Genomic DNA, 14,476 nt, shown 5'->3' on the forward strand with positions numbered 1-14,476 from the left:
CACCCTGACTGGCTCATCTCCTCCCCGAACCTTTAGTATTCTAAATGAGTCTTGGATGGTCACACAAATGTGCTCCCTAGCCTCATTCTTAGAAGCATTTTTAAAAACAGTTTTATTGACATATAAGTCACATATCATACAATTCAATAGTTAATCACATTAGAAGCACTTTTTGATACAAACTCTTCTTGGTTTTAAGAAGCAACATACGAACATATGGTAATTTATTCTTTTCTGTCGGAAGCTATCCTCAAAGAGAGGAACCACAAACAATCTTCAGCAATCCACTGACTAGAGAAGGGAAGGAGAAGGATTTAGAGACACGTTATAAGTAATTTCGGGGCGTACCACCCCAACTCTGGGACTGCAGACTGTTACCACCTAACGTGCAAGATAAGTGTAGAAGTTGAAAATCTCTTTTAGAAAAAATGAAAGCAATTTGAGAAAATATAAACATTCAGATTTTAATCTTATAATAAAAGATGTGTACTGTAGTTGCATGCCCTCCCCTCTCCACTATTAATTCATTTTCATTGAGTATCAGTCCACCATGGATTAGATATTAATGCCCTCACCACCACCAAATCTATAACCAATTCTTTATCACAAGTAGTATGAAAAGGAGTTCTTTAAGAGTTCTAACCTACCTTTCCATGGTCACAATACAGGAAGAGTTCAGCAAACATCTGCCTCCGCATGTCCACTTTTATGGTCTGCCGAAACTCATCTGCATAGTGGCAAAGATGCCGAAGGAATTCCTCAAACATTTCACTTTTAAAGTTCACAATGTGTGAAGAGATGTACTGCAGAGAAAAAGAAGATAAAATTATTATTTTTTAATTAAAAGATCATTTTATTGGGGGACCTTACAACTCATAACAATCCTTGTATCAATTGTATCAGGCATATTTGTACATCTGTTGCCATCATTCTTTTCTAAACAGTTACTTTCTATTGACCCCTTGGTATCAGCTCCTCTTTTTCCCCTCCCTCCCAACCCCATCCTCGTGATCCCTTAGCAAATTATAAATTATTGTTTTCAAATCTTACACCAACCACTGCCTCCCTTCCCCCATGACTTCTGCTCATCCCCTGGGGGGAGGGCGTGTGTGTGGTTAGTGTCCATCGTTGGGCTAGGTTCCTCCCTCCTCCCCTTCTCTCCCTATCTCCCCCTTTGCTTCTGGTACCACTATTCCCATTCCCGTTCCTGAAGTCACCGGTTGATCCAGAGACACGAACAGCTCCAGGTAGGTGGGTGCCATTCTTAATTTCAATTCAAAAGAATCAATGTTGTGTCTGCAGGAGGGAGATTCCTCCATTTGGAATTAAGACATTCAGATCAGCAGGGCAGTGTCACAAGGACAGGAAGCAAGCATTCTGCAAGTAGGTCACCACTCCATTTCCACCCCTGGGTGCCTGGGCCTGTGAACCCTGGCTATTGGAGAAACAGCACCCTATATGGGATGCTGGTTTGGAGCATATACACTCTGAAACCCAAGAACATGTAAGAGTAGAACATTGTTGTAGTGAATTACATTCTGTCAATTAACCTTGATCTCCTCAGATGATGGTCCTAAGCCGCTAGGCCCAGGAGCTCATTCCCTAAAAGTGTTTGGTTACGTTTAAAAAGTGTTCATAACCTTGTCCCCTATAGGTCCTACTATATTTATGGGTATAGTTTTTAGCACATATGTACATGTAGAAATATCCTCTGTCAAACCTGTATTAGTCCCATTTACTTTCCCACAACAAAGGTAAATACTATTACATAACATTCCTGCAATAATAGTCACAATAATAATCCATGAAGGGATACATAGACACTCAAACTAAACAGGAGTGGGAAGGAGAAAGGATGGCCATTTCTTCTTCCAACCAAAGTGAACAATCAGATGCACTGCTCGAAGGGACCATGGCCAAAATTTCCTTCAACACATTGTTTCAGGAAGATCCCTGAAAGGGGCTGCGGTGCTGCTGCTGTCCATTTTGAATAGTGCGAATAGTGTGCACATCCCGAGCAGAGCCACCTGTAAACTAGGCATGCGTGTACTCTTCTTCAGTCAGCTGATGAGGAATGCCCATAGGTGCAGACTTGGAGAGGGAAGGTCATGTGATAGAATTGGAGCCCATCAGCATTTGGGGCACTTCCCTAGCAACTTCCTTACACTTTCAGGTCTCGCTCAAGCCCAATCTAGCAAATACCACTTTATTTATTTTTGTATGAGGGAGTGCTGCTATGTGTGCCCAAGTTTATGACTCTGTGGGCCAAATAGCACCCAGTTCATGATGGACAGCTCAGGCCACATGGTGAGTTAGTGACCCACAATTAGGTGTTCAAGCTCTACTAAGGCCCAGCATCAGGCCCAAAGCTTTTTTCAAAAAGAGAGTAGTTATTTGCAGAAAATGACAGGGTTTTGCTCCAAAACCCTAAGGATCTGCCCTGTCATGCACCAACAGGAGCCTACTAAAGACTCCAAATAGAATATGACAAAGGGGAAAATATCAGAGCTTAATTGTGAACACCCAATTTATGGAAGACTGTGGGAGCCCCAAATCCATGTGCTGAGTGTCTCATCAGGTTAGCCTCTGGCAGATCCCCTCTAGCCACAGGCATGGGATTCAAACAGCTTTACTATCAAACAGAGATTATTGTAAACTTGATTATGGTGGATTCAATCATGTTATAAATATGATATTTCATTAGTTGACCTCCCTTGATATTTCATTAGTTGACCCAACCTGAATTTATCCTAGACTCAAGTATTTCTTGCTTGTTCCATGAAAGAAATTTCTTCTCTGGCTTTAAACTTTTTTTTTTTTTGCTTTTAAAATTTTATGGTGGTCTTTTCTTTCTTACTCTTTATTTGTATTTTTATCTTTATATTATTCTTATTTTCTTCTTGCTGCTTTTTAATTGTTTCTGTTGGTTTTCTCAGTTTGTGAAGTACAGGAGGAGAGGATGCATAGAGAGTAACTGATGCAATGGTTTATCTGGGATGTAGGGGCAGCGTGGGAGGTTGGGAGGATGAAGGGATTTGGGGAGCAAACAATGGATGCAAGGGGGAGGGAGCTTTAGAATTGATTGTGATGGTGTATATACAACTCTTTAAAAGCAATTTAACCATGGAAGCTTATGATATGTAAGTACCATATCAAGAAAACTACTAAAAAAAAAGAAAAAGGAAAGAATTTAACCAATGGTTGCCATGGGTGAAGGGGAAAGAATTGTTGCTTACGGGACTTGAGTTTATGTTAATGGTGATAGAATAATTTGGAAAAGGATATAAATAATGATTGTACAGCATGGAGAATATAATCAATGACACTGATTTATACATGTATGTAGAAGTTGTGGAATTGAAGAATGTTTTGTTGTCTATATTTTTGCCAGTTAGAAAAAAGTTACATGAACATCAATGAATACAAGGAAGAAGAAAATGTTCTAGAATTGAATGTGGTCATAATTGTACAATTTAATACATATATCAAACCATTCCATAGTTCAATCACATGCAGCAGAATTGTACATTTACTTCCACAGTTTCCAAACGTTATTTTTCTATGCGGACCTCTTTACCTCACCACCACCTCTGTGCCCCCCTTCCACCAAAGCCCTTATTCCACTTACAACTCTTCTTGATATGACTGAATTATTGGACTGTATAACATAGGGATGAATTGCTAATAAAACCTTTTTGCTTTGTTTTTTTAAAGACTCCAGTTAGCATCTCTCTCTTTCACTGGCATTTCAAACACCACTGGATTATCCAGATTGTCCAAGTAGCAAAATGTCTTGCACAGAAGCCTAAACCTGTTGCAAAGTCTTCTGTAATTCTGCGCCCCTCTCAAAATTAGCAGTTCTGCAAATCATTTAATAAATATGTCAGAGAAGCATACTCCAAAGACGGATATGTTACTACAAAATTCAGAAGCCCACACCACTGGCCTCATAGAAATTTCACTAAGTGGGAGGTATCTGAATTTTTGTCAGGTTAATTTCTCACCCCCTCACACGCAGATACATTACCAATAAGTCTAGAGTTATTGATACTTTATCCTTACTGTGGCAGTTACATAATTTCCTGTAAACTTGAGCGAAGGGGTGGCGTCTAGGCTGTCAACCAGGTCATAGCCAATATGTCTCTGTGAGGGCATGATATTCTCCTGAGGATTCTGGGAAATCCTGTCTTCCTCCTAGGAGGCAGACTGCACTCTCTCTGCTTCAGCTTCCTGTTGACAAGCCATGAGGAGCCACACTCAGAGAGCTGGAGGAGCATCACATCACACCGGCCCTGAGATGCTTCCAACGCCATTAGATCCACAAAACTTTTCATCCACTGGCCTGTGATCTTCCTGCATTCGGCATCATTGCATGTGCTGTGTGAGTCTGAAGCAGAATTTATGGGCTGGTATCAGACATAAGGGTTAATATCAGACTTAAGGACTTGATCTGGACTGTACTGGGATGTTTTCTTAACATACAATAACTCTGTGATATAAAGCTCTTTCCTACACATATATGAGTGTCTCCGAATTTGTTTCTCTAGTCTACTCAACTGACACACTTACTAAGTCCAATCAGCATAATGCCATCAATATAATGGACCAGTGTGATATCTGTGGAAGTGGGAGGCAATCAAGGTGCCTGCAGACTAAATTATCGCATAGTGTTGGAGAGTTGATGTACCAGATGGTAGGACAGTGGAAGGGTATTGTTGGCTTTGCCAGCTGAACGCAACTACTTCTGGTGACCCGTTAAAACTAGAATTAAATAAAAAGCATTGGTTCAATCAATAACTGCATACCAAGTGCCAGGAGAGGTCTTAATTTGCACAATCAAGCATCAAAACCACATATGGAACAGCCGCTGCAATTGGAGTTACCACCTGATTAACTTTATAATAATCTACCAGTGGCAATCACTGCTCTTGCATCCTTTCAGTCATTGATGGTAGCACTAATTTCTTTAATTCCTCCAGGAATGAAGTATTGCTTTGGTTTACTATTTTTTTGTGGAAGAGCAGTTCTAATGGCTTCTGCCGAGCTTTTCCTACCATAAATGACCATACTCTATGTATCAAGGATCTAATGGGCCAAGTATGTCTATTCCAATTATGCATTCTGAAACTGATAAAATCACTGCAGGATGGGTTCAAGGGCCCACTGTACCCACTATGAGACAGAGTTGAACTTAGACTCCATTAATAACTTGAAAAGTCTAATTTTTCCCTTTGCCCCTTTTGTAAAAGGCTTCAGATTCTTTTAGGGAAGAGTGGGCAAAAGATTAACAATTGTGATAGGTTTATAACAATTGTGATAGGTTGATTGTGCCCAATAGGCCTCCATAGGAACATGTGTGTAGAGTTTAATCAGGTCATAGCTTGATTGGAAGGTGACCGAGATAAATACTTTCAGTGTCTGGCATTGCCCCTCTTCCTCCCTGGTGATCAAACCAGCATGCTGCTGCTTGAGCTAGTTCTTTGCCTCAACTGTGTACTGTACTACCTGTGGGCTGAGCCAACCCATGGCTCATGTTGCCAGAGCTTGAGGCTCCTTGGAGACCTGCTTCACTGTGCTGCTAGTGCATGCATCGCTTGAGTTTGAGATCCCATCAGGGCCTGCTTCACTAGGCACTACTGACTGTTGCTGCCCCACCCTGCTATCTGCTGCCTGCAAAAGGTGTGTGTGTGGGGGACTCTGTCTTGCTGAGGGCAGTCTCCACTTTCTGATTCATTGACCTTGGACCAGCAGCCCGCAGGGGTTGAAGGACCTTCGGTATATTAACTGTTCCACGAAAGTGAGTTGAACTGAGCCCTCTGTACTGCTGTGTGTGGACTAATTATCCATCATATTCCTTTTCGCTGTATAAACCTATCATATATATATATGATAAGTGTCCTGGCCCTCTGTACTGCTGTGTGTAGACTAATTATCCATCATATCCCTTTTTGCTGTATAAACCTATCATATATATATATATATAAAAGTGTCCTGGATTTTGTTTCTCTAGAGAACCTGACTAACACAGAATATAAAATTTTGGAATGTAGTGTGGTCCTTTCTCAAGGGGACACTCTCTCCCCTTTATTAAAGGAGTTGTAGGTCTGTGAACTGGCTCAAGTCTGGGAATTGATTGAGGGGCTATGACTCCCTATTTTGGTGATTCAAGTTAATCTTCCATTCATTTGCCCATATATATTTGATGCAGATCACACCCCCAAGAAAATTCTCTTTCAGCTGATTGGCTGCTAATAGCAAATCTCACCATGGACGTGATTGCATTATATCAGATCTCATCACGGAGGATGACCACATCATAACTATGATCCAGCGTAGTTGCACAAACCTCAACCATCACATGGTCTGTGGCTTTTCTGATAAGCACAGGTTGTTTGTTTGTTTTTAGTATTCTCTATATATGAGATGTATAACATAAAGATACCTTGTTTCCAACATCAATTATCAATCAAATACTAAATATAACAATGACAGAAACTTTCCGGAGTCTCTTGAAAAAGCAGAAAAAGTGAACATACATAGGAGGAGCCTTTCTGTTTTCATCTATTTCCAAAGAATTAATCAACTAATTGCCTTAAATCCTGAAAAGATCACTTAGATTAATTTAAGAACATGAATGCTGATATTCTTCTATTTAATAGCTCTGTGAGCTATTAAACATTTAAACTATACTTAGTCATATTTTACATACTAGGTTTTAATGTGCTGAATTCTAAGCTTTTCCCTTCTTAATTAAAAACCAAAATATTGATAATGTGGTAAAAGTCCCATTAACTGATTAATAGACATTATTAAATTCTAATGTTTGGGGGCCTTTGGAATTCATCCTTACTTAAGTGTAGCCACACTGGAGAGTTAATGAAGTTGGTGACATAAAAACAATAAGGGGAAAAAAACTATGCTTAGAAACTACTAATCTGGAGTATTGACTTAAATAATATATTTAAGAAATGCCTGAACTCAAGGAGTACAGAATATTTAAGTATACAGAAAGATTACATTTGTTATCTGTCTTTGAAGTAATAGTATGTTCACATAGCATTTGGGCAGAAAATTAATTTTCCAATCTTAGGGAAAGAACTTAAAAAAAAAACGTGTTCCCATTGGCACCCAGTCAATTTCTACTCATGGAAAATGCCATGTACCACAGAGTAGAACAGGGTTTCCTTGGCAATCATAGTTACAGGATCAGATTGCCATTCCTTTCTTCTGCAGTGCCACTGGGTGGTTTCAAACCTCCAACCTTTAGGCTAGTAGCCAAACACAAACCATTTGCCATCACCCAGGGACCTTGTAAAAAAAGTAATGTCAATTATATATTCAGAAAAGCAGTAGTATACTTATAGCATCTGGTTTTCTAAAATTTCAGTCAACAAATGAGTTGAGCAAAGGCCATATTTCATTTTCAGCAATCCTAAAAATGCCAGGCCAAAGTACATCATTCTACCACTAGTGCTGAAGAGAAGTTTATGTAATAAGAAATTGCAGATTATTTTCCTTACAGTTGAAAAGCATTTAAGAAGACACACACCAACTTAAAAGTTAGTTCACCAAAGGCCCTAGCTTAGAAATTATTTCTCACTTTCCTTCATGTAATTTCACAACATAATGTTTCCCATACCTCCCTTGAAGCCATGCCTCCTTCTTTCTACTACCCTGACTTGGCATAGCTCAAAGAACAAATAAAAGGAGCAAAACAAACCAAGCAAAAATATAAGATGCAGCTTAAATACAGACAGAACAGAAAACTAGTCAAACATTGTGTTAGTCCGGGTAGACTAGAGAAACAAATTCATAGACACTCATATGTGTGTAAGAAAGAGCTTTATATACAAGAGCAATTGAATATTGAGAAAACATCCCAGTTCAGTCCAGATCAAGTCCATAAGTCTGATATTAGCCCATATGTCTGATACTAGTCTATAATAAGGCCGAAAGCAGGAAGATCACAGGCTAGTGGGCGGAAAATCTTGTGGATCCAGCGGCAGTGTAAGCGTCTAGCACTGGCAGGGGTCCCCACATGGCTCCTCCAGCTCCCTGAGCTCTAACATAGCTCCATGTGTCTTGTCATAAGAAATAGCTGGCAGGGAGTGAGCATGTGCCTGCCTCAAGTGAGCTACTTATCTCCTCAGTGCCTCCATATGAGGTCATCAAGCTGCGATCTGATTAACAAGCTAAACTCCACCCCTTCACTCACTCTTAAGCCTCAAATTGACAACAGGCTATGTAACTACCACAAGCATACTATGAAGAGAGAGTACTATGCAGCCTGAATTTAGTAGAATGTGTTAAAAGAAATATACAACCTTTAGGTACAGTTGATGAAGCCTCACTATTTAAAATGTACACTTTGGACTCTGTACGATGGACATAAACACTCAAGTGTAAGGATGTGACCATCTCAGAGCAGATCACCATGCAGCAAGAACAGAAAGGGTCTCAGAGAAGAGAATCCAGGTAGAGATGCGTCCCTTACTTATGCCTAGCCAAGGTATACACCAATTTCTAAGCGTAGCAAAATAAAAGTTAAACTGGATTCCAATGTCTATAATTTTTGCATATTCTTAAGCCATTAACTAATTTAGTATCTGCCTAAGAGGACTGTTAAAGCCTGAAGTAATAAATGAATATCTTAGACAATTCCTGGTCCATAGGAACTGCTTTGTAAGTTGTATTATTTTTTGCCAGTTCTCATTATTATTCTTATAACCATATTTCAGTCAATCTAAAAAAACCCCACAAAACAAACTGAGACCATTTCAACTCATAGTGGCCTGTAGGAGAGGGCAGAATTGCTCTCTGGGGTTCCAAGGCTATAAATCTTTAGGGAAGCAGACTGACATCTTTCTTCCACAGAACAGCTGGTAGATTCCAACCACTGACCTTTTGGTAAGTAGTTGGGTGCTTTACCACTTTTTAAATCAGAGATCCTTTTATTTCAATCTAAAAGGCTTTTTTATCTTGATTTTTACCAGGTGATAGTGGAAGTTTCACACTTTCACTCCAGGAGAAAATTGAACCTGGCAAAATTATTTTATTCAAATATTAAATAATGTAACTTCTTACTTCAATAAATTCCTTTTTGTTCAATCTTGGTTCCATTGAGTCAATAATCTCCACTGTTTTGTAAGATGATTCTAATTATGGAATAAAGGTGTTTGATAGTTAGATGGTTATAACACATTCATATTTTAAATCCACATTATAATGCTTTAAATACATAATAAAACTATTTCTTTCTTTTCTTTTTTTAAATAGAAATATTTCTTAACTAATGTTCATCAGTACTTACCATAAAATATTGATATATATTTGGGTACCATTCCAATTACTACAAAATTATTGCTTTTACTAACCTTTATTTAACAACAACAACAAAGCCAAAGTCACTGTCATTGAGTAGACTCAAACACCAAAAAGACTGACCCTACATTTCTAACGACCAGGATAGGATAAGACAGAAATACATGTGTGCATTTATAGTGTTAAGACAACAACAACATTTGTGTCAGTCTGTCCATTTTTATGCTACCAGATTCTAAAACACAGCACCTCTATACATTTCCTTTTCAAAAACTTTCTTTGTCTTTAATATTTCTTCAATTCAATAATATATTAATTCTCTTAGTAAAAGATTCAAACAATAGAGAAATGTAAACAACAAAACATGTAAATATCCCCTTTCTTTACCCATCAGAACTAGAGGAACCCTTGAATCTATGCCCCTAGGATAATCTTTGAGCCTTGAACTGAAACTACTCTATAAAAGTCATCTTTAAACTTGACAACAGCTCTGCTCAACTAGAAAAGATCATTTGTCTTGAGCAGTATGCTCTTTTAAAGAGTTACCTATGAGATCAAATAGACAACAATAACTCTAAAGTACAGAGGCAAAGCTCAGGGACAGGCACTATAGGTAGAGAGAGTGAGACTGGTGACACAATGAGAAGAATACAACCAACGTAATTGAACTGTATTTGTTGAAGGTGTTGAATGGATATATGTTGGTTATGTATACTGACAAGCACATACAAACCAACCTTACCCTTACTCCTGCCAACACTCATTCCTCTTTGCCCCATAAGCAACCACTGCCAACAATATGCTGTCATCTTCCAGCAACTTTTCTTTGCATTTACATAACGATGTATGTGCACAGACACTCATGGACTTGGCTTTTTGTACATAAATATGACCATATAATATTTGAAACTCGCTTTTCCCCCCAACTCACTACTCATCTTACCTCAAAAAACTCAAACTCACTGCCATTGAGTCAATCATGATTCATAGTGACTCATAGATCTTTATATAGGTTCTGGAACACAGGGCAAAGGTTTGGGATGGGTTGGGCATATTAAGTGAAATCACAGACTTGGATGATAAATCCTAGAGTGTGTGTATAACATGTAGATTGGTAAGAGAGCCATAAAAGGAGACCTGGAAAAAACTATCTATTACGTAAGCAACAAAAAAAAAGAACCCAGGTGAAAAATGGAAGAAAAATATCAGGAAAGAATGATACCACAGAAGCAAGAAAAACATTTCATGAATAACAGATCAGCAATGGTGAATGTGGCAGTTGGTTCACAGGCTTATTTTTATGTTTCCATTGGCTATGACAACGAAGTGATCTTTATTGACTGCACCAAGCAACACACACATGAGTGATACGGCAGCTCATGATAAACTAATGCATTGGCTTTCTTTTCCTACGTCTCCTAACAGTTACCTCTCTTGCCTACCACGGCACAGGGCACATACATGTTTTTTCAGTCACTCTCGAATTTTCTAACTGCTTAAAATATCCGTGTCTGTGCTCCCAAGTTTGCAGAGGATGCTGATACCTCTTTCCAGACCTTCTCTTGAAGGGGATTCATTCTGATGATGCAAACCAGACTGCTTTGTACCAGTTAGTTGCTATTAAATTGTATGTCTCTCTCCCCTGGCTGAACTTTAAGCAACTTAGGAGCAGGAAACATCTTAAGGCTCTTTGTATCCTCCAATTCTTCACAGTATGTGGAACTCAGTGAGGGCCCAATAAAGATTAGATTAATATTATAGAAAATAGTATGTATTGTCTGTCAGTTTGTCATACTGTGGTGGCGTGTGTATGTTCTTGTGGTGCTAGAACCTATGACACTGGTATTTTAAATACCAGCAGGGTCACTCAAAGTGAACAGGATTCAGCAGAGATTCAAGAGTAAGAACAGACAATGAAGAGGGAATAGGCTGTCCACTTCAGGGGAATTAACTACAGAAAACCCTATGCATAGAATTGAAATATCATCGGTTACTGAAACCCTAATGAATAGAAGCAGAACATTGTCAGAGATAGTGCCTGAAGACGACCCTCCTCAAGTCAGAAGGGACTCAAAATATGAATGAAAAAACTCAAAGTAGAGTTGATCATTTGACACCAGATGGAGTAAAACCTTCAGGACCCTCATTTGCTGATGGGGCACTCAAACGAGAAGAAACAGCTTCTAATATCAATTAATCATTGGAATTTGGAATGTACAAAATGTTAATCTTGGAAAATTGGAAGTCATTAAAATGGAAGGGAATGCAAGAGATTGATATTCTAGGCATGGTGAGCTGAAATGGACTGGTATTGGCCATTTTGAATCAGAAAATCATACGGTTTAACTATGCTGAAAATGACACAATGAAGACAAATGGCATTGTATTCATGGTCAAAAAGGACACCTTGAGATCAGTCTTGAAGTATAATGCTGTCTGTGATAGGATAATGTCTATCCACATACCAAGAAACCCAATAAATGCAAATAGTAGTCAAGTTTATACACCAATCACTAAGGTTAGTGTGGTAGAAATTGCAGGATTCTACCAAATTCTTCAGTCTGAAATTGACCAAAAACACAAACAAAATGCATTAATAATTATTGGTAATTGGAATGCAAAAGTTGGAAACACAAAGAAAAGGAAGCTAGAAAAATACGGTCTCGTGATAGAAACCAAGCTGGAGATCACATGACTGAATTTGGCAAAACCAACAACTTCAGCACAAAAACTTTTTTGCAACAACACAGAATAGAACTATACACATGGACTTCTCCCAATGGAATACACAGAAATCAAATTGACTACATCTTTGGGAAGAAGTGATAGAGAAGCTCAATATGAGGTCATGGGACAATTGTAGAATAGACTATAGATTGCTCATATGCAGGAGCAGCTTGAAACTGAAGAAAATTAAAACAAGTCCACAAGAGCCAAAATACGACCTTGAATATGTCCACCTAAATTTCAATGATGCATTGAACAGAAGATCTGTGCAGCTGTGGGGTAACATCAAGAATATCTCTCATAATGAAAACAAAAGGTTATTTAAAAGACAGGAAAGAAAGAAAAGATTAAAATGGATATCAGAAGAGATCCTGAAACTTGCTTCTGATCATAGAGTAGCTAAGGCAAATGGGGAAAAATGATGTAGTCAAAGAGCTAAACAGAAATTTTCCAAGAGCAGCTCAAAAAGACAAAGTGAAATATTATAAAGAAATGTACGGAGACCTAGAGTTAGAAAACAGAAAGGAATAACATATTCCGCATATCTTAAACAGAACGAACTAAAGAAAGAATTCAGGCCGCGACAAGTTCAACACTGAAAGATTCTATGGGCAAAAGATTGAATGATGCAGCAAGCATTAAAAGGAAGAGGGAAAGAATACAGTGTACCAAAAAGAACGAGTCAACATTCCACCATTTCAAGAGGTACAAGAACCAATGGTACTAAAGAACTCCAAGCTACACGGAAAGCATTAACCAAAACAAGGCTCCAGGACATGAGTGAGTAGCAATTGAAATGTCTCAACAAGCTGATGAAGCGCTGGAAGCACTCAATCTTCTATGTCGAGAAATGTGAAAGACAGCAACTGACTGGCAGTGATCGTGTTTGTATCCTTTCCAAAGAAAAGTGACCCAGCAGAATGCTCAGTACAGAACAGTATCATTAATATTACATGCAAGTAAAATTTGCTGAAGCTCATCCAACAAAAGCTGCAGTGGTGTATTGACAGGAAGCTGACAAAGGTTGAGGCCAGATTCAGAAGAGAAAGTGAACAAGTGACACCAGGGCTGATGTCAGGGGACAGCGTTGCTGTGTAGCAGGCATTGAGTTTAGGTCAATGGTGGTAAAATAATTTGGAAAAGGATATGAGTAATGGTTGCACAATACAAAGAGTATATTCAATGGCACTGAATTATACAAGCAGAAGTTGTGGAATAGGAAAATGTTTTGTTGGGTATATTTTTGGCATAATTAGAAAAAATGCATTAATAACAATGAGTACAAGGAAAAAGAAAATGTTCTAGAATTGAATATGGTGGCGATTGTACAACCCTTTTTGATATTGTTGAATTGTATGATCTGTGGATGAAGTGCTTGTAAAACTGTTAAAAAAAAAAAGAATCCTCTCTTCCTGCTTAAAAAAAATAGGTGAAAATCTGCTTTATAATAATTTTGGGTCAAGAACTTAATTCTATTTTACATATGAATAATGTATATTTACACTGCTGAATTTTCCAAGAATGTGAATACTGTAAACATTGAGGGAGGGCTGAGTTTTCTTTCATTTGGGACTTTAAAGAGAGTTGTTAATTTTTATGGTAAGCGAAGTAAGCCAAGCACAAGAGGACAAGACAAGGAGTCTGCTGAGGTAAGCTTGAAATGCAAAAGGGGCATAGGGAAAAAGCTACTGTATACACACGTCTGGGGTGAGGTCCAGGTACTATGGTAGGAGCTAGACCAAATCCAGGGATACATGTGGTAGCCTACTAAAAAAGAAGGGGGGGAAAAAGACATGGGTAGTGGGGGAACAGGGCAGTAACCTACCCAAGAGGAGGGTGTTGTTTATATCTCCACAGGGAAAGAGAGACCAGACTTCAACCCGATGTTCCAAGACGCAAATGCAACATGCTGACATGAAGCAGGGAACCAATAGAGAGGTCTGAGGGGCTGACCCAATCAGTGCGAGGACAGCACTGAAGCTACAGCTCAGGGAGAGGGACGTGGATGATCAGAGCACACAGGAGCAAACGAAGGAAGAGAGAGTGGAACACATCCTGGCCCACCAAGCCCGGAGGAGGATATTCCTGCTCAGAGCAGCCAATGCACACAGGACCGTAAGGCCAGCCCCACCACGAGACACAACATCGCTCACTAACCCACAGCACTACAGGGGACAACACTGGAGACAGAGTGCGGGAATTGCACCCGATCTGACCCCACCACACTGAGGTGAAACCCTAAGGGTGTGCAACAAAACAGCAAGGGAGCAGAGCAATGAAGTCCCGGGGGAATACCAAAAATAGACTGTGGGGCCAGGGTGTGGCACCCCATCAGTTTCAACTGGTAAAGATCAACAAACAGACCTTGAACTATTTATAGGCCTTTTTATGTTGTTGATGTTTTGTTTCCTTTTGTTACTTTGTTTTG

General features: G+C 39.1%; 1 protein-coding gene across 1 annotated transcript in view; it reads right to left on the bottom strand.

Annotated features, from left to right (window-relative positions):
• EFCAB5 (EF-hand calcium binding domain 5) overlaps nt 1-14,476 on the bottom strand; it is a 138,727-nt gene that overhangs the window by 80,716 nt on the left and 43,535 nt on the right. Inside the window, exons 5-6 of the mRNA XM_004707321.2 lie at nt 9,085-9,137; nt 648-803 (exon numbers count right to left, since the gene is read on the bottom strand). Coding sequence (XP_004707378.2) covers nt 648-803; nt 9,085-9,137 — 209 coding nt within the window. The remainder of the gene's footprint in view (nt 1-647; nt 804-9,084; nt 9,138-14,476) is intronic.

The sequence above is a fragment of the Echinops telfairi genome, unplaced genomic scaffold, assembly GCF_000313985.2.
Source record: "Echinops telfairi isolate 266 unplaced genomic scaffold, ASM31398v2 ScPeMD7_7458;HRSCAF=8496, whole genome shotgun sequence".
NCBI lineage: Eukaryota > Metazoa > Chordata > Mammalia > Afrosoricida > Tenrecidae > Echinops > Echinops telfairi.